General features: G+C 36.0%; 1 protein-coding gene across 4 annotated transcripts in view; it reads right to left on the bottom strand.

The window, feature by feature from the left end:
• The window catches only part of PDHX (pyruvate dehydrogenase complex component X), a 93,752-nt gene that overhangs the window by 50,815 nt on the left and 17,472 nt on the right, over nucleotides 1-25,465 (bottom strand). For 3 of the 4 annotated variants that reach the window (XM_077114388.1, XM_077114389.1, XM_077114390.1), the window contains exons 2-3: nucleotides 16,926-17,006; nucleotides 4,338-4,438 (exon numbers count right to left, since the gene is read on the bottom strand). In XM_077114388.1, coding sequence (XP_076970503.1) covers nucleotides 4,338-4,438; nucleotides 16,926-17,006 — 182 coding nt within the window. Of the gene's footprint in view, nucleotides 1-4,337; nucleotides 4,439-10,593; nucleotides 10,718-16,925; nucleotides 17,007-25,465 lie in introns of those variants that run through there. The other variant, XM_077114391.1, reaches the window with a different exon arrangement.

Below are 25,465 nucleotides of genomic sequence, written 5' to 3'. Positions count from 1 at the left end.
GTGGGCTATGGTCATTCTAACTTTTTCATATTGGAAGGGGCTGTCAATAATATGGGGTAGGGAGATAGAACTAGGTGATGTTCTGGAGAGCCTGGCCTCTCTAGGTTTAGAACTTATCTAGTCCAGGGACCATTTAGGAGGTTGTAGGTTTCTGGAAAGTTACCCTAGTACATGGAACCTTTGTAGAATCTTATATAATGCCCTAGGTTTTCTCTGGGACTGGCAGATATGGTTTTGGTTGGGTTTGGCAGGTTATGATAGGTAGCAATGTCTAACTGAAGATTGCATAAGAGTGACTTCAGAGTACCCTCTTGACTCTATTTGACCTCTCTGTGCCACCAATACCTTGTTTGTTATATTCATTTTCCCCCTTTAGGTCAGGATGGCATTGTTGATCCCACAGTGCCAGGGCCAGCCTCATCCTTGGGAGTCATCTTCCATGCTACCAGGAAGACTTTCACCCCTGGATGTCATGTAGGGAGAAGGGCAATGATTTCACTTGCAGAGTTGGGCTTAGAGGGAGTGTGGCCCCATCTAAGCAACAAAAGAAGTCCTCAGGAAGTAACTCTTAGGCATACCTATAAAGCTTCTCCGTTACATACATAAGCTTCACAAGAGCAAGCCTCAAGATCAAGGGCTTGGTGTGGAAAGAAGGAAAATCAGATATGATATATATAATACAAAAGTCAAAATGGTAGAGGAAAATATTATCCAAACAGTAATAACACTAAAAGTTAATGGACTGAATTTCCCAATCAAAAGACATAGAATGGCAGAATGGATTACGACCCAGCAATACCACTGCTAGGTATCTACTCAAAGGACTTAAGGGCAAAGACACAGATGGACATTTGCACACCAGTGTTTATAGCAGCATTATCTACAATTGCAAAGAGATGGAAACAGCCAAAATGTTCATCAACAGACGAGTGGCTAAACAAACTGTGGCGTATACCTACGATGGAATATTATGCAGCTTTAAGACAGACTAAACTTATGAAGCATGTAATAACATGGATGGACCTAGAGAACATTATGCTGAGTGAGTCTAGCCCAAAACTAAAGGACAAATACTGTAAGGTCCCACTGATGTGAACCGACATTCGAGAATCAGCTTGGAATATATCATTGGTAACAGAGACCAGCAGGAGTTAGAAACAGGGTAAGATAATGGGTAATTGGAGCTGAAGGGATACAGACTGTGCAACAGGACTAGATACAAAAACTCAAAAATGGACAGCACAATAATACCTAAGTGTAATGTAACTAGGTTGGAACACTGAATGAAGCTGCACCTGAAATATGGTTTTTTGTTTGTTTGTGTGTTTGTATCTTTTGTTTTTGTTTTTTTCTTTTTCCTTTATATATATATATATATTATTAGTATTATTATTTTAATTCTCTTCTCTATATTAACATTCTATATCTTTTTCTGCTGTTTTGCTAGTTCTTTTCCTAAATCGATGCAAATGTACTAAGAAATGATGATCATACATCTATGTGATGATACTAAGAATTACTGAGTGCATTTGTAGAATGGAATGATTTCTAAATGTTGTGTTAATTTTTCTTTTTTTTGATTAATAAAAAAATTAAAAAAAAAAAAAAAAAGATCAAGGGCTTGGCCTTTTGATTTGGGTATCCCTAATGTTTGATATAGTATCAGGGGTTTCCTCAGTGGTAAAGTTTAATAGTTTCATTTTTTTTTCCCATCCCTCAAGAGACTTTGCCAGTACTTTTTTTTATTATTAATTAAAAAAAAATTAACAAACAAAACATTAAGATATCATTCCATTCTACCTATACAATCAATAATTCTTAATATCATCACATAGTTGCATGTTCATCATTTCTTAGAACATTTTGCCAGTACTTTTTGATTATCTGCTTAATATATTCTAGGATGTATCCAAGTATTATATTAACCTATATAGGATAAAAGGCCTTCATTCTTATTCTGGTCTCCCTGCGTTTCAGTTGTTTAAATGAGCTATTCAGACAGGTTCAGTTAGATTATGCACTACAGGAAATTTAGGTTCTGAACAAAACAAATCTTTCTTCCTTTGGTCTTAAAGAATAGGTGAGGTTCTAAAATATAGACAATGTCTTCCTTACCCCTGTGTTCTCAATTATCTCAATCCTGACTGATCGGCTTGGTTCTTATCTCTAAATACCAACTTATACATATATAAAACTGCCTCTCAAAATTCAGAAGTAATAATTACCACTCTGGACTAAATGTGACTGTTATCAGAGCTTACAATGTAGGCTCCTGTTTTCTTATATGCATTTTCTAAAGGAGCCCATACTACAATTGTTCTTTTGTTTCTAACTTATTTTGCCTCACCAAATGTCCCACAGTTTCATTCACAATGTTTCATGCCTCACAACTTCGTTTCTTTGTGTAGGAGCACAATATTTGATCACAGGTATACACCATCGTTCACTAATCTACTTCTCAGCCAGTGCATCCTTCAGAGCGGCTTAGCCTTTTAGCTATACGGCTCGGTCAGCAGTGTGACTCCAGCCTAAAGCTGCTGTAGTAGCTATTAAATGTTGCGGAAGTTAAGAAGCAATACTGGTTGAATCCATCAGGGTATATTCCCTAAATAATCATGTTTTCACCATATGCAGCTTTAAGCATTTTATTTTCACATAAACTCTAATTTTCCATTATAAACATATACATTATAGAAAATTTAGAAAATACAGAAAAATAGAAACTGTGGAGAGTATGACTCAGTTCCATACCCAAAGACAAACACTTAACATTATGTAATATTTCCTTCCAATCTTTTCTATAGTTACGTTTTTCTTCAAAGTCCTATGATTGTAATCGTGGTACATACACACTTTTAAAAATGTTTTCCAATTTTTTTTGCATTTTCATTAATGTATAGTATACATAAAAAGTAAGATTTTCTAGAAACAATTTTTAATAGTTTCATGATATATTACATATTTTATTTTGTTATTTGAGTAACCTCTCTTGTGTTGCTATATATTTTAGTTGAGGGGATCTACTAACTTCATATCCTAGTAATACCATTAGAGTACTCCAGTTATAGCTCCACATTTTAAATTAGTTATGAAACAAAATATTGTCAGAGAAAAGTATTCAAAGTTACCATGTATATTAAAATTTAGATCTAAAAGAAAAAGACTTTGATCTTACTAGAGCCACAAGTCTACTTTCATAAAAGAAATGTTTATGGGATAGAAAATATGACATCTAAAGATAAAACTGTCAATTCAACTATATTCAAATACTTGAAATATTAGCTTTTTACATAAATATAATTTTAAAATGGTAATAAACATTGCCTAAACTTTGAGGATGAGTTAGCAATGGGCTAGGGCATGGACTGTGGCTATAAAACTATAGACAAGAAACTGCCTGGGGTAACTTTTGAAAGTCTTGCCTGGAGACAAGAGCTGAATAGCCATCGCTTTACACACTTCTAGTCCTGGGATTCCAGGGGTTCTATGAGGATAGGGTTTCTTGTTTTCACGCGACAGAAATGAAAACAAGAAGAACATTCCTTCTTTTTTATTCTACCAATTACACACTTGGAAACTGCAAGCTCTAAGCTTTAATTTATTGCTTTCTTCATCTTCAAATTCCACTCCAGATAGCCTTTTCTCATTCCTTAGAAAAGAATGCTTCTAATTTTGCCACTAAGAAACCTAAAACACTGAGAACCAATGAACTGGTTGAAATAGTTTTGTATTGTTTGATCATCACTGGCTTTTTTTAGATCTTAAAACATCTGAATTAAAAATGCACTGCAGCTTTAAGCATTTTATTTTCACATAAACTCTAATTTTCCATGATAAACGTATACATTATAGAAAATTTAGAAAATACAGAAAAATAGAAAAGGTGGAGTGAGAGGATGACTCAGTTTCACACCCAAAGACAAACACTTAACATTTTGTAATATTTCTTCCGATCTTTTCTATATTTATATTTTTCTCAGCTTTAAGCATTTTATTGATGACGATGAGTATGCAACTATGTGATGATATTGTGAATTACTGATTATATATGTAGAATGGAATGATCATATGTTAAGAATGTTTGTGTTATATTTTTTTAAAGAAAATTTAAAAATTAATTTAAAAAATTGTATTCAGCTTAAAAAAAATGCACTGCCTCTTGCCTCTATCATCTTGTGAGAGTGTGCGTGCATGTTCTCTTACATGTATATCTCCTACCTACTTACTCTAAAAAAAAAGTATTAGGTAATAAACAAAGAGGTAAAAATAAATGGTAACTTTATTTCAAGGAACTTCAAGATTTCCATCCTACTGAAAGCAATCAAATAAAAACTTACCACTATTTTGGCCAAGATGCCATCATCACTTGCATCTAAGGTAACCACAGCTTTGTCGGTCTCAATTTCACATAACGCATCTCCAGCACTTACAGCTTCACCTACAAAACAAGACTGAGTTTGTTTGGGTTTTTAAAATGTGAATATTATATGTGGAATGGTGTGTATTTATGTAAAACATGAATAATAAATACTAAAATGTTCAGAAGCAACTTTTAGACTGTGGAATTACAAATTCCCATTGTGTTGTGTATTTGTATGTGTGTAAATAATTATGCTTTGTTGTATTTTCCAAAATCTCTCCAATGGACACACATTTATTAGAAAAGATGCTTTCACGAAGATTAATGAGAAATTATTAAAAATGAAATCACATGTAGAGATGATAGCAATGTTCTCCTCAGAACAAATTAACTCCGGATCCTGCAACCCTCTTTTTTAAGATTTATATTCACTATTACTCCATGAACAGAGAAGCTTTAAAAGTAATAGCACTTCTGAGTTAACATTGTCTGGTGAGTTCAGAAACTCCTTCGGTATCATATAGTATAAATGAATAGAGTATAATAAGAGAAAATTTAAAAAGACGTTTCTGAAGTCAAATAAACATTTCTGTGCAACAAAAGCAGCAGGGAACTCAAATATGGTGAGCCGGACCTAAAGCTAAACACATGCTGGTTTCTGAATCTAGAAGCAGGCTGGAGCAGGAGAGAGGAATAGAGGTTTCCTATGGGGTTGAGAGAACTAAACATGGCTTTCTGGAGACAGAGAAATCAAATCATATTCACTGTCTACAGCTAGAGCTGGGTAAGGGTTCTCTAGTCGTGACAGAAGGTTAATCAAAATCTGCTGACTGGGGCTATGGCTTTAATTCAAAACCATGGTTCCAGGAAGGTAGGGAAGAAAAACAGTGCCTCAATAGAGGAACTGGGTCAAACAACCCTCTAGCTCCATTGTTGGATTTGCCCAAATCCCCATTGTTATAAGTAGGAAAGGAGGGAAAAGGAAAGGATCAGAAAGGAGAGGAAGGAGCATGGGGGAAGGGAAACACTGACACAAAAACCCTTTACTCAAAATCGAACTGTAAAACAAAATTTCAAATCATATGAAGAAATCAAATGCTAAGAAAGCAAGCCACAAATCAATAGCTGGAACAGAAATTCACTCTTGATGTAACTTACTTAGTATAATCTGCCAAAGATTTAGAAATATTTCTAAGGAAATACATAAAAGTAAAAATTTATTGCAAGAGTAAGAAATTAAAATAATAATGATGTACAGAAATGAACAAATGAGGTAGAAAGGAAAAATTAATTAGAAATCTTGGAAATGAAAAACAGTCATTGATGTAAAAAAGAATGTCAATCAATGAGATATATTCTAGGCTCGACATAGGGAAAGAGTCAATTAGTAACATAGGCAGACAAAAAAAAAGTAGCAGTTAAGAGGCACAGATTGAGGCTGCAATGTTTATCTAATAGAGTTCCAAGGGAAGAGGATTGTGACAATGGTAAAGAAGCAATATATGAAAAGATGATTGTCAAGAACTTTCCAAAAATGAAGAGGGATCTATATCCTCAAAGTGAAAAAGTTCTGAACAAGTTTAGAATAGTGGTTACCTTTGGGGGATAGAAAGGTACTCCATGGAGCCTTGTGGTTTGTTCGAAATGTTTTATATCTTGATCTAGGTTGTAGAAACATGCATATATGTGTATGTAACAATTAACTGAAGGCGGTGCGACAGTGGCTCAGTGGCAGAATTTCCGCCTGCCGAATTTCCAGCTGCCATGCCGGAGACCCGGCTTCGATTCCCAGTGCTTGCCCATGCAAATAAATAAATAAATAAACGAATAAATAGAGCTGTATACTTTATGTAAGTTATACTTCAATAAAAAATTAAATAGATGAAAGAGTATTAAACTGTCTAACCCATATTAGAGACACTGCAGAGAATACCATCAACAATAAAACAATAAAAACACTGAGAAAAAGAAAAAAATACCAGCAAATGAGTTACCTCAAAGGTATGACAGACTGAGAGCTGAGCTGCTGATATTTCTCAGCAGCTGCAATTGAGGTCAGAAGACAATGAAGCAAAATCTCCAAAATGCTGAGGAAGAAAGAACTGTCTAGAATTTTATATGTAACCAAACTATCATGAAGAAAAAGTATTTTTTAGACATACAGAAGATTATACCTATTAATGATCACAAAAAAAAGAGCTATCACAAGATGTAGTTTATCAAGAAGAAAAGTGGATACAGTTACCCCAGAAATTGAAAAAATTGTTAACTATTGACCATTTAAAGGGTAATGTTTGATACTTTAAAAAAGGGTAAAACTAAAACTCTGAAAACAGTAAAATGGATGCAAGAATGTTCAGCAGTACATTATTCGCCCATGCAAATAAATAAATAGCATGGTAGCTAAAGCATGCTAAGAACTTTGATATAGTCGGAGGAAAAAATGCTGAATAGCTTTAGGCTTTATCAATAAAATTTAAATATGTGCCCTAAAAACTCAGAGGTGAACACCAAAAAAGAAATCTAATTCACAGCATTCAAAAGTGCAGAGGAAATAGAAATAAAAACTATTATTCAACTGAAGGCAGGCATATGAAAAGAAAAATGCAAAGGATAAAAACAGAAAAAAAAAGTGTAGAAAAAGTCCAAATACATCAGTAATTACAATAAATACAAATGGATTAAATCACCTATTAAAAGAAGAGCTTTTCAAAATGAATACATAAAACAAAATCTACTAAATACTGCTTACAAGAGATAAACCTAAAACAAAAATATAGAAAAAGGAATAGAAAAATATATAACATACAAATACATCTCTTTCAAACATACACACCAATAGATGGCATAGCAATATTAATAGAGAACTCAGAGAATCTAACAAACTAAGCCAACAAATAAGCCGTGAAAGTATACTGTACAGAAATTACTTAACTCTGCACCAAGATGTTCAAATAGATGGTTACGTTATATTCTCAGTTAAAATAGTTCAGTATCACCAGTATAAGCTATTTTAATGAAATAAACATCAGTTAGGAAATATTTATTGAACACCCAAAAACATCTAACCCCAAAGAAATTTCCCTATTAAACCAATATTTATTGAAAACTGTATTGGGCACTAAGAATACAGTAGTGAAAAAAAAATAGAGAGGATAAGATTTCTAACCTCAAGAAGCTCGCTTAATATCCAGTGACGGGAAATTACAGTTTATAAAGTGAAGTCAGGATGCTATGGGAACTTTCAGAACAGGTATCTAGTTTAGTTTTCACAGATGAGAAAAAAAAATAACATCTATTCTGAGCCTGAAAGGATTAAGAGGGACAATCACACAGAGGGGCAGTGATCTAGGGAACAACATGGTCAAAATCCTAGAGCAAAAGAAAACATGAAACTCTGGAGGAACTGGCAAATAGTACAGGAAAGAAGTAAGGAGAGATTAGGCTGGTGAGGTAAGCAGGAATCAGACCAAAACGAACTTTTGTATGTCGTAAGAGAAAACTACAGTGCCCGATTATATAACTTTTCATAGTTCTTTATATGACAGATGTTTAATAGTTAAAGTAGATTGTATTTCAAAAGTCAAAGAAAATCACAACCTTACATTTTGTGTGATAACTATGGGAGAAACAACCAATCTAGGCAACCTAGCAATTGAATACTACTTATAAATTGCAGCTGCATGAAAACAATAAAATGATGTTTTTCATTTATACTCGACCATATTCAAATTCTAACTACTCTTTAAGAACCAAGTACAAAATCTATTTCAGCCATATGAACTTCCCTGAGTAACTCAACCACGATTTCATCCCCATTCCTTAATTCCTATAAATATTTAAATGAATCACAAATTGCATCATAAAAATTTATGCTGCTATTAATTATGTTTTATTGAGTTTTCTTCCATTTACTAGACTATGAGGTCCTTCACAACAGAACACACCTTAAAAGTTATTACCCACTCCCATTCCTCAGGACTCAGGTCAGTGCCTTGCACATTATGAGTTTTAGATTAAAACACTTCAAAAAAAAAAACTACAATAATTTTCCAAATATTCATTTCCTCAATGAGGCATATATTAAACTGTGCTTTATATTTATTTTGTTTCTAACATTTAGTTTGTAGCAGGCTTCTTTTAACATTTAAAAAGTTATGTAGCCTTTTTTTTTTCCTTTTTAAACTATACCTACATCTACTCAGGTAACACAGACATATGCCTCAAAAAAGAGAAAATAGAAACACACTAATCAAATGTAATACAAATGTCAAAAGAAAATTTTGAGACTAAATAATAAGCCATGAAGATTTCAAATACATTCTATTTCAGTCTTGATCAACAGTTTAGCATAATAATTCAGAAAAGCAGCATAGCAGAGTAGTTACCTCTTCAAAGTCAGATATGGATTTGGTTTCAAGCTCTGACACTTACTAGTGATTCTGACCAAGTTACCTAATCTCTCTGACTCTCAGGGCGGTTTTGAATGCTGCACCGATCTGAATCTGTGGTGGACCCCAGAAAAGCCATGCCCTTTAATCCTCATTCAATATTGCTGGGTGGGAGCATATTGATTGTTTTCATGAAGGTGTGACCCACCCAATTGTGGGGGGTAACTTGATTAGATGATTTCCATGGAGGTGTGCCTCCACCCACTGAAGGTGGAGTTGCTTACTGGAATCCTTTAAAAGAGGAAACATTTTGGAAAGGGTCCTTTTTGGTAGAGCCACAAGAAAGGCAGCAGATGCCGCCATGTTCACCACGTGCCCTTCCAGCTGAGAGAGAAACGCTGAACATCATCGGCTTTCTTGAACCAAGGTATCTTTTCCCAGGTACCTTAAATTGGACATTTCTATAGACTTGTTTTAACTGGGAATTTTCTCAGCCTGGAACTGTAAACTAGTATCTGATTAAATTCCCTTTTTTAAAAGCCATTCTATTTCTGGTATATTGCATTCTGGCAGCTAGCAAACTAGAACAAATGCTAAGCTATAAAATAAAATATCATGGAATCAGAAGTATCAGGTTAACATTTTACCTATATCTTTGGATAATACTTCACACCTTCCAGATTGAGAACAAAATAAAAAGTTAGGTATGCTACTAACAACCATTAAGAATCGAGACTCAGATTCTAGCTCCCTATTCTTTAGTCTGTCATGTCAAACAGATCATACCACAAGCATTAATGTATAAGGCATTGTACTAAGCAGTGAGTATAAACACAACAATATGATACGGTTCTGCCTGCAATGAGTTTATAATCTAGTGGAGAAGACTGGGCAGCTAGAAAAGAACACATGGACAACATATGGTGACAGATGGTTTCTCAGCTGCCACGTTGATGCTGTAGAAGGAGATGGCAGCTTTGGAGTGTTCCTGTGCCATTTCCTCGTGGTAGATGTCAGTGGCTGAGGTGGAGCGGGCCCGGAGCGAGAGTGCGGGCCCCAGGAGGGGCCGGAGCAGAGGCCCGCCCGGGGACCGCTCCCCAGCACCGAAGCCAGCATCATCTTCCTGATCCCTTGTCCAGCTGGGCAGTGGCTAGGGCTGAGAACTGGAGAATACAGAAGCTTCCCTCTCCCTTTCCAAATTCTAGGTATGAAGTATTGTCTTGATTAAACACAATTAATGATGATGTTTAATAGCTAAAGGCATCCTAAAGCTTTCACAAAATAGTTTCGTTCTACCAAACACTAAGGGAAAAAAGTATTTGAAAGGTGTATGGGTGTGGGGGAGGAGCTAGTTTTTATTTGTAAGTCCAAATAAATCAGATCTACATGAACATTAAAGAAAAAACCTCTTAGTACTATGTTGGACCATACTGACAATAAATGATTAGAGACAAGCTATTTAGTCAATAATCACTAGTTGCCCCTATGTGAATGACAATAGTAAAAAATAGTAAGAAAACAAGAAAAGACAGACCAGCTTCAAGAAGCTCTGAATTCAATGGTAAAAGAGTACAAACAAGCAGGCAAAGTCAATACCATACAATTAGTGCCTATAGCAAGCAGTATGGTAACAGAGTAGGGATTTCTAATCAATAATTCTCAACCTTTTTCAGTTTACCACGCACAAAGCAAAGAATAATATATGCATGGCCCACCACTGAGGTGACCTGGCTCTTTGGCTACTTGAGATTCTGCCCTGAGAGCAGAAGACACAGGTAGCAGTTTGAGAAGGAGACTGTTGGGCAAAGTTAAGCTCCCTTACACCCACCTCTGACCTCTTACATTTTAATAGACTGCCCATTGCAAGCATTCAACAGCCACATGTAGCTAGTAGCTACTGTATCAGACACTTCAAACATAAAACATTTCCATCATCACAGAAAGTTCTACTGAACAGTACTGTGACATAGAATTCCAAATTCTTAAATTCCAATGATACAAATATTAACAATAAATGTAAAAAAAAAAGTATGTCAGAATATTATTTGACAATAAAAGGAATGCACTGCTGATATACGGTGAACCTGAAAAACATGCTAAATGAAAGAAGCTAGTTATAAAATAAATATTGTGTGATTCCATAATTCCATTTATATGACATGTCCAGAAAAAAGCAAATGTTTAGAGACAGAAAGTAGATCAGGGTTGTTTAGATTAGTGATGGGAGAAGAAACTGACTGCAATCAGGCTTCAGTGATCTTTTTGGGATGATGAAAATGTTCTAAAAAAGGGTTATGATGGTTGCACAACTGTATAGAATTGCATACTAAAAATCACTGAATTCCTACACTTAAAATAGGTGAATTTTATGGTATGTAAATTATACCTCCATAAAGTTATTAAAATAGTAGTATACTGGAGGAAAACAGTGAAGGTATTTCTGAAATATATTGTCCAATTTTTTTTTGTTTGTTTTCATTTTAGCACCACAAATAAGTACAAATTTCCCAAAATAACAGAAACCAAAGCCTTTCTGTTAGCAGAAGCTGTAGAACCATATAACTCTCTAGTGGCACCTGGTGGTATGGAATAGATTCCTTCAAAAGAGCTTTATTTCTGAATTTTATAAAATAAACTATATGAGTTATTAGATTTGCACAAAAACTATTTGAAAGAGTAAAAATCTCCAGTCAGATGACAAAAGAATGATCACATAGCTTGACAGTAACTAAAGGTTAAAACAAACAGCAGCAGCAGAAAGCATCACTGATTAAGCACTTACACTATGTATGTTCCAGACACTGTACGGCTAAGTAGTGTCTGGAACACTGTAAAACAGCTAATTAGCCTTAAGTTTTCCATAAACCTTATCCATTTTAATTAAAATGGAAAAATATCTAAAGTAACACTCCCTACCAGAAAATAAACTTTTATTTAAAATGTGGAATTACAGCTCAATTCATCTTCCATGAGATTTTGAAATTGTGGATGTTAAATAGCACTTTCCAAGTATTTAATATCCACGTTATTTTACTAAAATACTTTCCAAGCATTTTAACTAAAAGTAATTAGTATTTAAAGTACTAATTTGATGATGCGTATTTTTACTTAATCCTCTGACTGAAATAATATCATTATAAAATTATTTTCTAAGACATTAAATCAGCAAAGACAAATACATTTTTAGGATATATTATTATATATATATAATATATGTATATATATTATATACATACTTAAAAATAAGGAATAAAAAAGGAAAAGGAAATTGAGCGGTCACAGAATTCAAAGGCATAAACGTACCTTAGATTTCATCTAGTTCAATTAATTTCCAGATATTTCATAGACACCAAACAACAAACCATTATTCTTAGGCTAGAGTTCTGTTCACTATACCCCTTTCTCCTATCACCTTAGCTTTATTATCTGGGTTAAAACACACTACACACAGACACACACACACCATTAGTAAGAATAGTTATAAATTAGCTTTTGCTTAAAAATACACCGGCTTTATAATTGGATACAACACTATTCTTCTCATGAAACAATCTCAATCCTCGTATTTTTTTGGGAGATCTAAACTCACTGTTTTAAATATCTCAAGATAAAATACAAAACAAACAAATAAAGCCCCATAGCTAACAGGAGAAAAAGGTATATAAAAAGAACAGTCTGTCCAAACATAAATTTGCTTTCAAATAAAAATGACTTGCAAGAAGTTATCCTAAATGTATGAAGCACCAGATATTCTTAGACACACACTTTCATATTCATGTGTACAGTATATAAATGTTAATAAAAAAGCAAATTACACTCAAAGATCACAATCAAATCAGGTAAAAATTAGATTCTATGCTAATGGGTGATAAGCTTAAGAGCATGAAGTTCGTGAATTACTGAGGAACAGAGTTTAAAAATGTTCTCAATTATTTACAGTATATCAGTAAACAAATTTTCTCCTTAGTTGGCAAAACACAGAACTTTAAGAGCAACCTTCAGGGAAACATGCTCCCGGGCTTTAAAATATGTCCTAGCCTGAGCCAGATGAAAATAGCACATTGTAATCAAAAGTGAAAAAGGAACAGAATGATGAGACAGTATGTCTCCTGGCTCATTATCATACTGTCCACATTCTAATGAATGTGAATAACTGATCTGCTCTCGCCAATGTGCTGGATGTCTGAGAGATAAATGAGCTCCAAAGAATCCTCTTATCAATTTCCTATCAGGTCTCAAAGTATGAAGAAATTTAATCTTTTAATAATAATTCCTAAAAGGCTGTCCTGTGTCTGAATCATTGTTGAGTGACACCAACACCTTGTTATATCAAATGTGGAAATAGGCAAAGCTCTATAATTCATCTGGGAAAAGAAATCTAAAAATAGGCTTCAACTTATTACATTATTTATAAAGGTGAAACTTTCTTAGATACTGGTAATTATTTTAACTGATCGCTAACAGCTATGTAGTCAGTTGCTCAAAGTCCTTCTTGATGAAAAACTGACTCTAAAATTCTAGAAAATTCTGTAATTTTTTTCTTCCAATACTATGTTGATTATTATCAACACCTCCCTGATTTCTTCTTTTTCCTCTTTTTGAAACCCACCTATTTAATTATTGGATGATTCATTTTATTCTGTGTCTCAACTTCTCTTTCATAGTTTCCACTGCTTTATCTCTTTGTGCTGCATTCAAAGTAATTTATTCAGCTCAAATGCAGTTCACAAACTCTTTCATCAGTCATGCACTTTTATCTAAACTTGAGTTTTTACATTTTAATTTTAGAGATAATACTTATTACTAGAAGTTCTATTTGTTATTTTTCAAATCTGCCTGGACTTTTTGGACAGTGTCCTTTCTCTTATTTTCAATTCTTTCTCTTATATGTTTAATCATTTCAAACACACATTTTTATGTATCAATAACTCCAGTTAACTGAAGTTCCTGGGGGTATCCAGTCCTGCTGCTTATCGTGCCAAGTGAGTCTTGCTCCTAAAAGCACGTCAATGTACATTTTTTAATTTGGGATTGTGAATGCTTGATTAGCAGGACTATCTGGGAATCCTGTGTGGCTTGGATTAGAGAACACCACTTCTGCCAGGTAATCCAAGGGGATTATCAGCCCAGGTACCTCGACCTGTGGGTTCCCAAAAATTGCAAGCGTAATAATTTTGAAACGTAAAGGCCTCATGAGGAGAACAAATCTTCAGGAGAGTAGGCATTTTGCTTCCAAATAGATTTCAAGAGAAACAAGTAAGTTTGCTTCTCAAGGCATAAATTCCATTTGTTTTCTTAAATTTCTATCTCATTGTCAGACTTCACTCCTGATGCAAAGACATAGCAAATTATCTACTGAATACTTTCCTTTGGTTTAATAGGCATTTCAAACTTTATTACATTCAAACCTGAATCTGATCCCTGATTTATCTTCTTTACTCACCTATCACTCTCCCTCCCCTCACAAAAACAGAAAACAAAAAACTTTGCTTCCCCATTTTAGCAACTCCAGCCTTTCGTTGCTCAGGCCCAGAGGGGCACATGGTTTCAACTCCTATTCATCACTCTCAATTTGATTTCTCTTTGTTGCTGACACTTAGCGATTCCTCTTTCTAGTGTAACATTTAAAAGATGTTTTATAATATTACATCCAACAGTGAGCAGATGTCTTATTCTATCTGCTTAAATGGTCATACTGACTAGACATCTTCAGAACTGGCTCTTCAAATAGAAGTAGGTGAAAGGAACTCTTTAAATTGCCTATAGCAAGCTTTTTGACACCAGGCCTATGAGAATCTGTTCCATCCAGTGCAGTACTCCTAACAGGACTCCAGAGAAAGCGCACAAACAACACTTCCTAGTAAATAACTATGAGTGCAGATATTTTGGCTTTAGGATAAGGACTGATAAGCTACAGACTGGTATTCAAGGCACTTTCCATAATCTACCTTTTTCCACACCAACTATGCAGCCAGAATTACTTGCTGTTGCCAAACATGCCTCATGACATCCCACTTTCAAGACTTTGCCCACGTTTTTTACATTACCTAGAATGTCCTTCATTCTTTTTAGTTTTTAAAGCTCATTTGATGTACGAATACTACCTCATCTGCAAAGACTTCCTGGATCCTGGTCACATTCCCTGTTTTTGGCTTACTTTCCCCTCTGCAGAGATATTTAGTAATGGACCACTTATACTGCTGCTGGGTCTGTTCCAATTCCTATGCTCGTCATAATAGGTTAAAGAAACATTAACAAACTCAGACTTACTGCCCACTAAGGAACAGAACTAAGTGATGCTTCCTATCAGATTTGGTATCTAGTATATCAAAGACCAGTCATGGATAGCCTACCTGGATAGCTTCATTGAACCATACCTCCTAATCTTTATGTCGGCCCAATTCATAGCTCCAAATTCTTGCCATGAGGGCCATTCTGGAATCTATCTTGTTGCCTTTCTTACCAGCTCTGTCTCTCTCAAAAAACTGAGGCCTTGACGTAAACCCCCAAACTCATTTAGCTAAGGTTCGCAAGATTCAATTCTTACTGTCACATGTGTCATCACCAGCAAAAGTGATGCCATGAATGGCTTGATCTCCAAGAATCACAACATAACTCTACCAGACTACAAATTTTTACTCATTGTCTAAACTCTTTCAATACTACTTTATAAACACTTGAGTGGGGCACTCAAGGCCAACATTTTTCTGAATGAGATCTGTGCCTACAGAATCACATACAGACACCCTACAGTTCTTGCCAGGGCTTGTCTCTGTAATCAAATAAGTCCTCCCCAGGCCATGCCCTTCCTTCCCAAGTGCTCTTTTTTCCTCTCTCTGTTCTTTTCATACCAGGGTCAACATTCCTCCAGTCAAAGAACAATAATGCTATGGGGAACTCATCTGGTAACCTCTAATTTCTCTGAATATCTGTATAATAATCTCTAACAGGGGGTAGAGATTCATTCTTTTTCCTGCACAAAAGTTTAGCACAGTGCAAGAAGAGTAAAGCATGGGAAAAGATTGTTACATACAGTGCTTAAAAAGAAGGCTATCCAATGGGCAGTGTCTGGAGGAGAGGCGACAGTCCCATGTGGCAATGGCTAGACGAAGACAAACAGGAAAAGAAAGCAGCTACTAGAAAAATACTGAAGTCTACTTCTACCTACAACTTCCTTCACACTAACTGTCCCTTTGCCCTTCTGTGTGAGAAGCACTAAATCACTCACCTTTTTGGCCTTCATGTTCTTAGTTTTTGTTTCTAACACCTCAACAGGTGTTTGAAATCTCACAAAACGGTTGCTATAAACAGTAGATTAACACAGCTATATATGTGGTATATCAACTAGTCTCCTAATAAAATCAACATTCATATTAACATAGTGCTTACAAAAAGCTGAGGAAAGAGTAGTTTCTCACTTCAAATTATATCCCCAAAGTGGTATGTACACATTTAAAAAAACATGTATTACAAAAATTTCAAACATATACAAAAGTAGTAAGGAAGGTTATTTCCCTTATTGCAACTAGATGTGGGGTTACAGTTATAATGTTTCCTCCACTTTCAGGTTCAGAAGAATTCATCCATTTTTTTTATTAGTGTATGGTTTCTTTTTTGTACATTAAATGTGTGATTCAACTGTAACTATCCTTGGCATAGAACAAAGAATAAATCTCATATGTTCCTTCATTGTGTACTAAATGCTCATGTGCAAATGGGTTTATTTCCTCATTTCTGTTTAGTTCCATTTGTCTTGTCTGCTTAAGCACCAGCACTAGTTTTAATTATAGAGTCTTAATAATATGTTGCAATATCTAGTAGGGCTATAAACCTTCTCCACTGATATTCTTTTTGAGGGTTTTCCTGGTTATTTTTATTCCTTCCACGGAAATTTATTAGCAACTTGCTTAGCTCCAAACACACACATACACACACACACACACACACACACACAGACTTGGAATTAAATTGCTATCAATTATGTCATTTTCCACTTGTGAAAAAATATAGGCTGAACCCAGAAAGCACTTGCTTCATTACCAGGGGAAAATTTTATTTAAAAAAACATATATAAACTAGTAGAGGAATACAATTTACTTCACTTGTATATTGGTCAGAAAAATAAAAAAGATCATGCAACAATGCATACAGACATTAGCAATGTACTGGCTCACCTTCCTTTTTCATCCATTTCACAATGTTCCCTTCTTCCATTGTAGGAGACAGTGATGGCATTAGTATCTTAATAGGATCAACTGAAATTGAAAAACACAAAGATCAGCCACAAAACAACAATACACTTCAGGAGGCATCAATAAAACTTCAAATCAATTAATATCAAATTCTAATTGACTGAGAAAGAGAATAGTGCAAAGTATAACAGAGTCCCAAGTAGTCAAACTAAGTGTTCAAACTAAGTAAATAACATGGAAATGTAAAACTCTCAGGGTTTTTTTCCCACATAAAACTCTTTTATTTGGAGTACTTTCAACTACTTTTTCGTAGTTTCCTAGTGCTCTGTAAATATTTTTAAGCCAATGCTTACAAGATTTTTTTAAAAGTTGATTTACATCTCATCTTCTTTACCTTTTTATTGCTGTGAAAAAATAATATGCACAGGTAAAACAACCAAAGGAAAAGCACAAAAGCATGGTTCTGATGACCTAGGACAGAATAATCAAGATTAAACTTTAAGAAATTGGTAGTGTTTTATTTTCCTCTAATATTAAACTTTTCTAGATACAAAGATTCTTGCTGGTAAATATGAAAGGAAAAGTTTCCTTGTCAAGGATGATCAGGCAAGAGAATGTAAGCGAATAAATTAATCTCAGATTGTATTCCACACCACAATTCAACTGGGTATTCAAAAAGGCACTCGAACCAGGGTGACATCTCAGTTAAGTACAACTACATTTTCCTCAGATACCCAAAAAAGAGACCCTCTGTATTTGTCCAGTTGTACTTCCCAATAGTCATCCACAGTCCAGGGCCATGTATGAAGAGCCCACAGCTCTTAAATTACTATCGAATACAAAATTTACACTAATAAAGTGGTTAACAGAATAATCAAGCTCTTAGCAGTAGCCATGGTAACAAATTACATCTTTCAGAGTCTTCCACAGAACCCATCCATTCTTTGATTATTCAACTCTCCAGATCCAGAAAATCAAAATACTATAGCATATCTAACATTTCAAATGTGGAAGAGGTCAAAATGGGGGCTACTTTTTTCTCTATTGATGTTTTAGGGTTAAAAGCGGGGGAGGAGGTGCAAGGGTAGTCAATGGTAGAATTCTGACCTGCCATGCATGCGGGAGACCCTCAATTCCTGGCCCAGCCACTTCCCAAAAACAAACAAGCAAACAAAAAGCAAGTGGGGCAGTGTAATGGTGGCTCAGCAGGTAGACTTGCCTGCCATGCCAGAGGTCTGGGTTCGAATCCCCGTGCTTGCCCATGTTAAAAAAAAAAAAAAAGCAAGGGAATTTGAGGAAGCGTGTGACATCATCAACATGACAATGTAAACAGCTATTGAAAAATTCTCTTTGGAGATTCAGCATTAAAAAAGAACAATTCTGAATTAATAAGAAACCTGGAGGAGGATATGGACTAGAGAGGGACCCTACAAATCCCGAATTGAAGAAGTAGAAAGAGAGCAGGTAGGGAATTTCTGCCCTGGACTGGCTGGTCATCTCCCCTCCCTCTTACTTGGTCTCATAGAGCAAGATGGGCAGAGAAGCAGCAGCAAGGACCCCTCCCAATGGGAAGACACATTACACGTCTTCTATCACAGCAGGGGGGCAGACTCTCACCTTCTGGAGCCCTGGGGTACAGAGAGAGCATTTCAAGGCCAAGGTCAGTGAGAGACAGAGCCTGAGAAAATGTCACAGAAGCCATGTTTCCAGCCCTGGCTTTCCTAAAGTCCTCTTCCTACCCCTGTGAGAAACAGCAGAGAGACCGGATTCCTGCCCTGGGGGAAGGCTAAAGACTGGGGCAGCTGGGGGTATACTCTGTCACAAACAAAGTGGGAGGCACAGACCTATACTGAGCCAGGTTTTGGCCAGCAAAGAGAGGGAACAGGAACCCTGCAGTCAGCCTGACCTGGGAGGTGCAGCCTGTTGTCAAACAGCACCATCTGCTGGGCAGAAAAGAAAGTGCAAGAGAACTGAAGGGCTTTCTCAGAGACCACACAGAAAATTATTTCAGGCCAGCTGGAGTGGGTCTAGACACCCTGCACAGGAACCCACCCCCACGCCCACCCCTGCCCCAGTTTTGGCCGAAAAACACGTACAACCCACTTGTTAAAACAGTGCCCTAAAACAAACCCAGGTCTTACAGGACTGTGAAAAACAGCACCACTGGGAGACAGCAGACTTGTTTCATCCAAGAGACACTGCTGTGGTGCCCAGTGCCTACTCCCATCCCTGAGGCAGGCCGCTGTAGGGGCCTGGTTTTGGGAGGAAACTGGGAGTGGGGGTGGGGGCAGAACAAATCTGACATGTGGCTGGTGAAAGAGATGAACAGAGAGAGAACAACCATCAGGAAAACCCTAAGCAAAAGAGACAAAACAACCTCTAGCATAAACTAAGCAAGAAATTCAGATGACTCGACACCAGGAGAAAATCATGACTCATACCAGGAAGAATGAAGATATGGCCCAACAAAAGGAAGTAACTAACACCTCAACTGAGATACAGGAACTGACACAGCTAATTAATGATGTTATCAATTCAACAAGTTGAAGGAGAATATGGAAGAGGACATGAAGGATAAAAAGAAGACATACCATGTCCATACAGAAGAACTCAAAAGCTTAAAATAACAAATGGCAGAAATTATGGAAATGAAAGACACAAAAGAAATGATGAAAAACAAAATAAAGACATACAACAGCAGATTTGAAGAGGCAGAAGAAGGATCAGTGAACTAGAAAACAGGACATCTGAAAATCTACACACAAAAGAACGGATAGGGGAAGAAATGGAAAACTTTGAGCAGGGTCTCAGGGAACTGAATGACATCAAGCACATGAATATACATGTTATGGGTGCCCCAGAAGGAAAAGAGGAGGGAAAGGGACAGAAAGAATAATGGAGGAAATAATCAATGAAAATTTCCCAACTCTTATGAAAGACATGAAACTACAGATCCAAGAAGCACAGTGTACTCCAAAAGAACAGATCCAAATAGATCTATGCCAACTTATTTATCAGACGGTCAAATGGTAAAGACAAAAAGAGAATTCTGAAAGCAGCAAGAAAAAAGTAATCCATCACATACAAGGGAAACTTGATAAGATTAAGTGCAGATCTCTCAGCAGAAACCATGGAAGCAAGAAAGCAGAAGAATAATACATTAAGGATACTGAAAGAGAAAAACTGCCCAACAAGAATTCTATATCTGGCAAAACCGTTCTTCAAAAATGAGGGAGAGTTTTAAATATTTACAGACAGACATTGAGAGAGTTTGTGAACAAGTGACAAGAAATATTAAAGGGAACACTATAGGCAGATAGGAAAAGATAGGAGAGAGAGGTTTGGAAAAGAGTGTAGAAATGAAGATTAGCAAGAAGAGTAACCAAAAGGGTTAACAGAGCGGAAAAAATTAAGATACTATAGATACAACCTAAAAGGAAAAATGACTGAAGAAAGTATGGCCTTTGTTACAATAACATTAAATGTTAATGTATTAAACTCCCCAATTAAAAGACAAAGATTAGCAGAATGGATAAAAAAAATAGGATCCATCTATATGCTGTCTACAAGAGACTCACTTCAGACCAAGGACAAAAACAGGTTGAAAGTGAAAGGTTAGAAAAAGATATTCCATGAAAACAAGAAGAAGAAAAGAACTGGGCAAGCTATACTAATATAAGACAAATAAGACTTCAAATATAAAACAATTAAAAGAGACAAAGAAGGACACTATGTATTAAAAAAAGGTAAAATGCATCAGGAAGACCTAACAATCATAAATATCTAAGCACTGAGCCAGAGTGCCCCAAAATACATGAGGCAAACACTGACAACACTGAGAGAAGTAGATATTTCTACAACAGTAGTTGCAGACTTCAATATACACTCTCATCAATGGACAGAATATAGAGGATAAATAAGGAAAAAAAGATCTTTCTTTTTTGCATCCTTTGTCCCCCCCATTATTTATTTATTTATTCTAATACATATTTTTTACTCATCTCTCCATATACTAGATATAAGGAGAGGAGCATCAGACACAAGGTTCTCACAATCACACAGTCACATTGTAAATGTTATATCTTTACACAACTGTCTTCAAGAATCTAGAGTACTGGAACACAGTTCAACAATTTCAGGTACTTCTCTTTAGCCACTCCAATATACCATAAACTAAGAAGGGATATCTATAGGGCATGTTCTAGTTTGCTAGCTGCTGGAATGTAACACACCAGAGATGGACTGACTTTTATTAAAAGGGGATTTATTTAGTTAAAAATGTATAGTTCTTCACAGGAAAGGCAGCTAACTTTCAACTGAGGTTCTTCCTTACATGGGAAGGCACAGGGCGATCTCAGCTGGCCTTCTTTCCAGGCCTCTGGGTTCCAACAACTTTCCCCAGGGTGATTCCTTTCTGCATCTCCAAGGCCTGGGCTGAGCTGCAAGTGCTAAGATTAGGTATGTTGAGCTGCTTGGGATGTGCTACATTGAGCTCTCTCATTTAAGCTTCCAGCCAATTAAATCAAACATCACTCATTGCAGCAGGCATGCCTTCTAGCTGACCGCAGATGTAATCAGTTCATCAGCAAGATGAGCTTCACATGCCATTGGCTCATATCCACAGCAATAGAACTAAGCACCTTCACCTGGCCAAGTTGACACCTGAACCTAACTACCACAGTGCATAAGAATAATCTCCAGGATAACCTCTCGACTGTTTTGTGACACCTGAACCTAACTACCACAGTGCATAAGAATAATCTCCAGGATAACCTCTCGACTGTTTGAAATCTCTCAGCCACTGAAACTTTGTTATGTCTCATTTTTCTCTTCCCCCTTTTGGTCAAGAAGGCTTTCTCAATCTCTTGATGCCAGGTCCTGGCTTATCCAAGGCTATCTGTCTCACATTGTCAGGGAGATTTACATCCCTGGGAGTCATGTCCCACTCAGAGAGGAAGGCAGTGAGTTCACATGCTGAGTTGGCTTAAAGAGAGGCCACATCTGAGCAACAAAAGAGATTCTCTGGGGGGTGACTCTTAGGCCTAATTTTAAGTAGGCTTAGCCTTTGAAGGAACAAGTTTCATAGGGGCAAACCCCCAAGACTGAGGGCTTGGCCTATTGATTTGGTTGTCCCCACTGCTTGTGACAATATCAGTAATTCTTCAAATGGGGAAGTTGAATTTTCCCCTTCTCCCCATTTCTCCAAGGGGACTTTGAAAATACTTCTTTTTTTCACTGTTCAAATCACTCTGGGATTTATTGGGGTATCACACTAACTGGACAAACCTACAAATTTTCATGCACTATTAAGGTTCCATGTACTTACGGTGTTCAAATAAACTGTCCATATACATTAAATTAAGAAATGCACTAGTCAAAATTTAAATTTCATACCAAATAAACATTTCTTGCTTTAGTCTCACAAAGAAGTTGAGGCTTTAAAATGTGAATGACCACCCATTTTCAACACCTTGCAATACTGACCTTCTTTTGTTCTTCCTCATGCAAAACATTTTTTAATTTGGAAACAGAGATCTTGAATAAGATGATAAATGAACTAGACTTAACAGACATTTACAGAACACTGCACCCAAAAATGGCAGGGGGTGTATCTCAAGTGCTCATGGATCATTCTCCAGAACAACCACATATTGGGGCACAAAGCAGCAGTCAGTAAATTTAAGACTACATAAATTATACAAAGCACTTTCTCAGATCATAATGGAATGAAACTGGTAATCAATAACAGGCAGAAGCCTAGAAAATTCACAAATTTGTAGAGGCTAAACAATAGACCCTTAAACAGCCAGTGGGTCAAGGATGAAATTACAAGATAAATCAGTAAATATCTCGAGGCAAATGAAAATGAGAATATAACATATCAAAACTTATGGAATGCAGGAAAGGCAGTGCTGAGGCGGAAATTAATGCCCTCAATGCCTACATTAAAACAGAAGAACAAAAATCAAAGAATTAACTGCTCATCTGGAGGAATTAGATAAAGAACAGCAAACTAGCCCCAAAGCAAACAGAAAGAAAGAAAGAACAAAGACCAGAGCAAAAATAAATGAAATTGAGAACAAGAAAATAGAGAGGATCAGTAAAACTAGAAAGTAGTTATTTGAAAAAGTCAATAAAGTATATGGACTCTTAGCTAGACTAACAAAGAAAGAGAGAGGATGCAAATAAATAAAATCAGAAATGGGAGGGGGCACATAATTACTGAACTCGCAGAAATAAAGGAGATTATGAGAGGATACTATGAACAACTATATGCTAACAAATCAGACAAAACTGACAACTTCCTTTTCTAGGAACAGCCACCAACATTGACTAGAGAAAGAAGAGAAGACCTCAACAAATGAATCACAAGTAAAGAGATTCAATCAGTCATCAAAAAACTCCCCCAAAAGAAAAGTCCAGGACCAGATGGCTTCACATGTAAATTCTACCAAACAGCCAAGAAAGAATTAGTACCAATGCTCAAACTCTTCAAGAAAACTGAAGAGGAAGGAAAAGCTACATAACTCATTCTATGAAGCTGATACTACCTTAATACCAAAGGTGTTTCAGGCAAAGATATTACAAGAAAAGAAAATTATAGATCAATCTCTTAAATGAATATAGATGTCAAAATCCTCAACAAAATACTTGCAAATCAAATCCAGCATAACATTAAAAGAATTCTACACTATAATCAAGCAGGTTTTATCCCAAGTATGCAAAGGTAGTTCAATACAAGAAAATCAATTAATGTAATACACCACTTCAACAAACTAAAGAGGGAAACCACATAATTATCTCGATTGATGGCAGAAAAGACAATTTGACAAATGGCATCCTTTCTGGATGAAAACATTTCAAAGGATAGGAATAGAAGAAAACTTCCTCAACATGATAAAGGGAATATAAGAAAAATCACAGCTAACATCATGATCAATGGGAACTGAAAGTTTCCCTCTAAGATCAGGAACAAGACAAGGATGCCCCTTGTCACCACTGTTATTCAACATCGCACTGGAAGTTCCAGCTAGAGCAATTAGGCAAGATAAAGAAATAAAAGACATTCAAATTGGAAAGGAAAAAGTAAAGCTTTCACTGTTTGAAATGATATGAACCTGTATGTAGAAAATCCTGAAAAATCTACAGTAAAGTTACTTGAGCTAATAAACGAGTACAGCAAAGTGGCAGGATTCAAGATCAGCAGGCAAAAATTAGTAGTGTTTCTAAATACCAGCAATGATCAACCTGAGGAGGAAATCAAGAAAAAACTTCCATTTACAATAGAAACCAAAAGAGTGAAATATTTGGTAAAAATCAAGGGAATTAAACAAATATTAAATTAGGTTAAATACTGCCCCTCTGAAGTATTTAAAAATAAAGCTTCTGTCTTCTCTTCACTTTTCATTCACTCCTTTCTAAAGGACTGGGGAAAAGGAACTGAGTTCCTAAGCCCTTTCCTTCTTTTTCCTTTGACCATAGGGAATCTGCATTTTCCCACTAGTGCTTCCATGTGCTAGGCATAAATGGGTCTATCTTTCAAAGGCAGATACACAGGCCCATCTCTCTCTCTGTTCCCACCAACAGGGCCTACTGGATATGAGGCAGCAATTCAGATAAGTGTGTGAGCTTTTTAGACATAATTCTCCCTTAAACAAGAAGCCTGAGATCTAAATGGGGTTGTACTGGGAAGCTCAACTGAACAGGGCCACAAATCAAAGCCACCTTCTCCAATCTAACATGACCATCAACATTAAAGCTGCTATTTTGAGCTGACTTTTTTTTTTTTTTTTGCCTCTCTCTCAATTGATAACAAACACTAAGAATGATAGTAAAGGAGAATTATCACTCCTAAGATGCTAACAATGATAGAGTCAACATGGCCATTTCACCAATGAGAAAACTACAATTCAGACAGACTGATTAAGGGTGTTGAATTCTGTCTTCTATCTCTCAAGGCTATAATCTACAACATGGATATAATCTACACTATCCTCTCAGTGTTTCTTACAAATATGGCCAAACTATCACTGCTTATTTATAACATAGCAAACTAGGCACATCAATTCCACATCATGTGGATATTCTTCAAGTGTCCAATCAAAGATCCTAAAAAATGCTTTCCCTATCTTGGGCACACTGAATTCTTGTACCACAAAGCCAATTTTACCACTGACGGTGAATATTTCCAATGTGGAAGAAGACGGATAATCTTTAATCTTTATATACTGGTAATAAGGAAGAAAAAGTAGCCACCAAGAGTTTCCTACCTGTTGATGTACTATTGACAGCTATTTTATGAAAGACTGGTTAACAAATGTCTTTCGACTCCTGTCAATCACATAACTATCAACAATGTTCACTGCAACAGTTTCATTTCCAGGCTACATCTAGTTGAAAGGTAGATTACAACTGGAATATCACTTAAAAATCTTTGCAGTTTTTATTAGTAAAAGAAATTAAGTCTTCTGAACTAAGATAGGCACATTATGATAGCAAATAGTGTAATAGGTTGAATAGTG

Source organism: Tamandua tetradactyla, chromosome 8 (assembly GCF_023851605.1).
Source record: "Tamandua tetradactyla isolate mTamTet1 chromosome 8, mTamTet1.pri, whole genome shotgun sequence".
Taxonomy (NCBI): Eukaryota; Metazoa; Chordata; class Mammalia; order Pilosa; family Myrmecophagidae; genus Tamandua; species Tamandua tetradactyla.
Note: the sequence above shows the minus strand (reverse complement) of the source record. Positions and strands in the feature narration are given on the sequence as shown.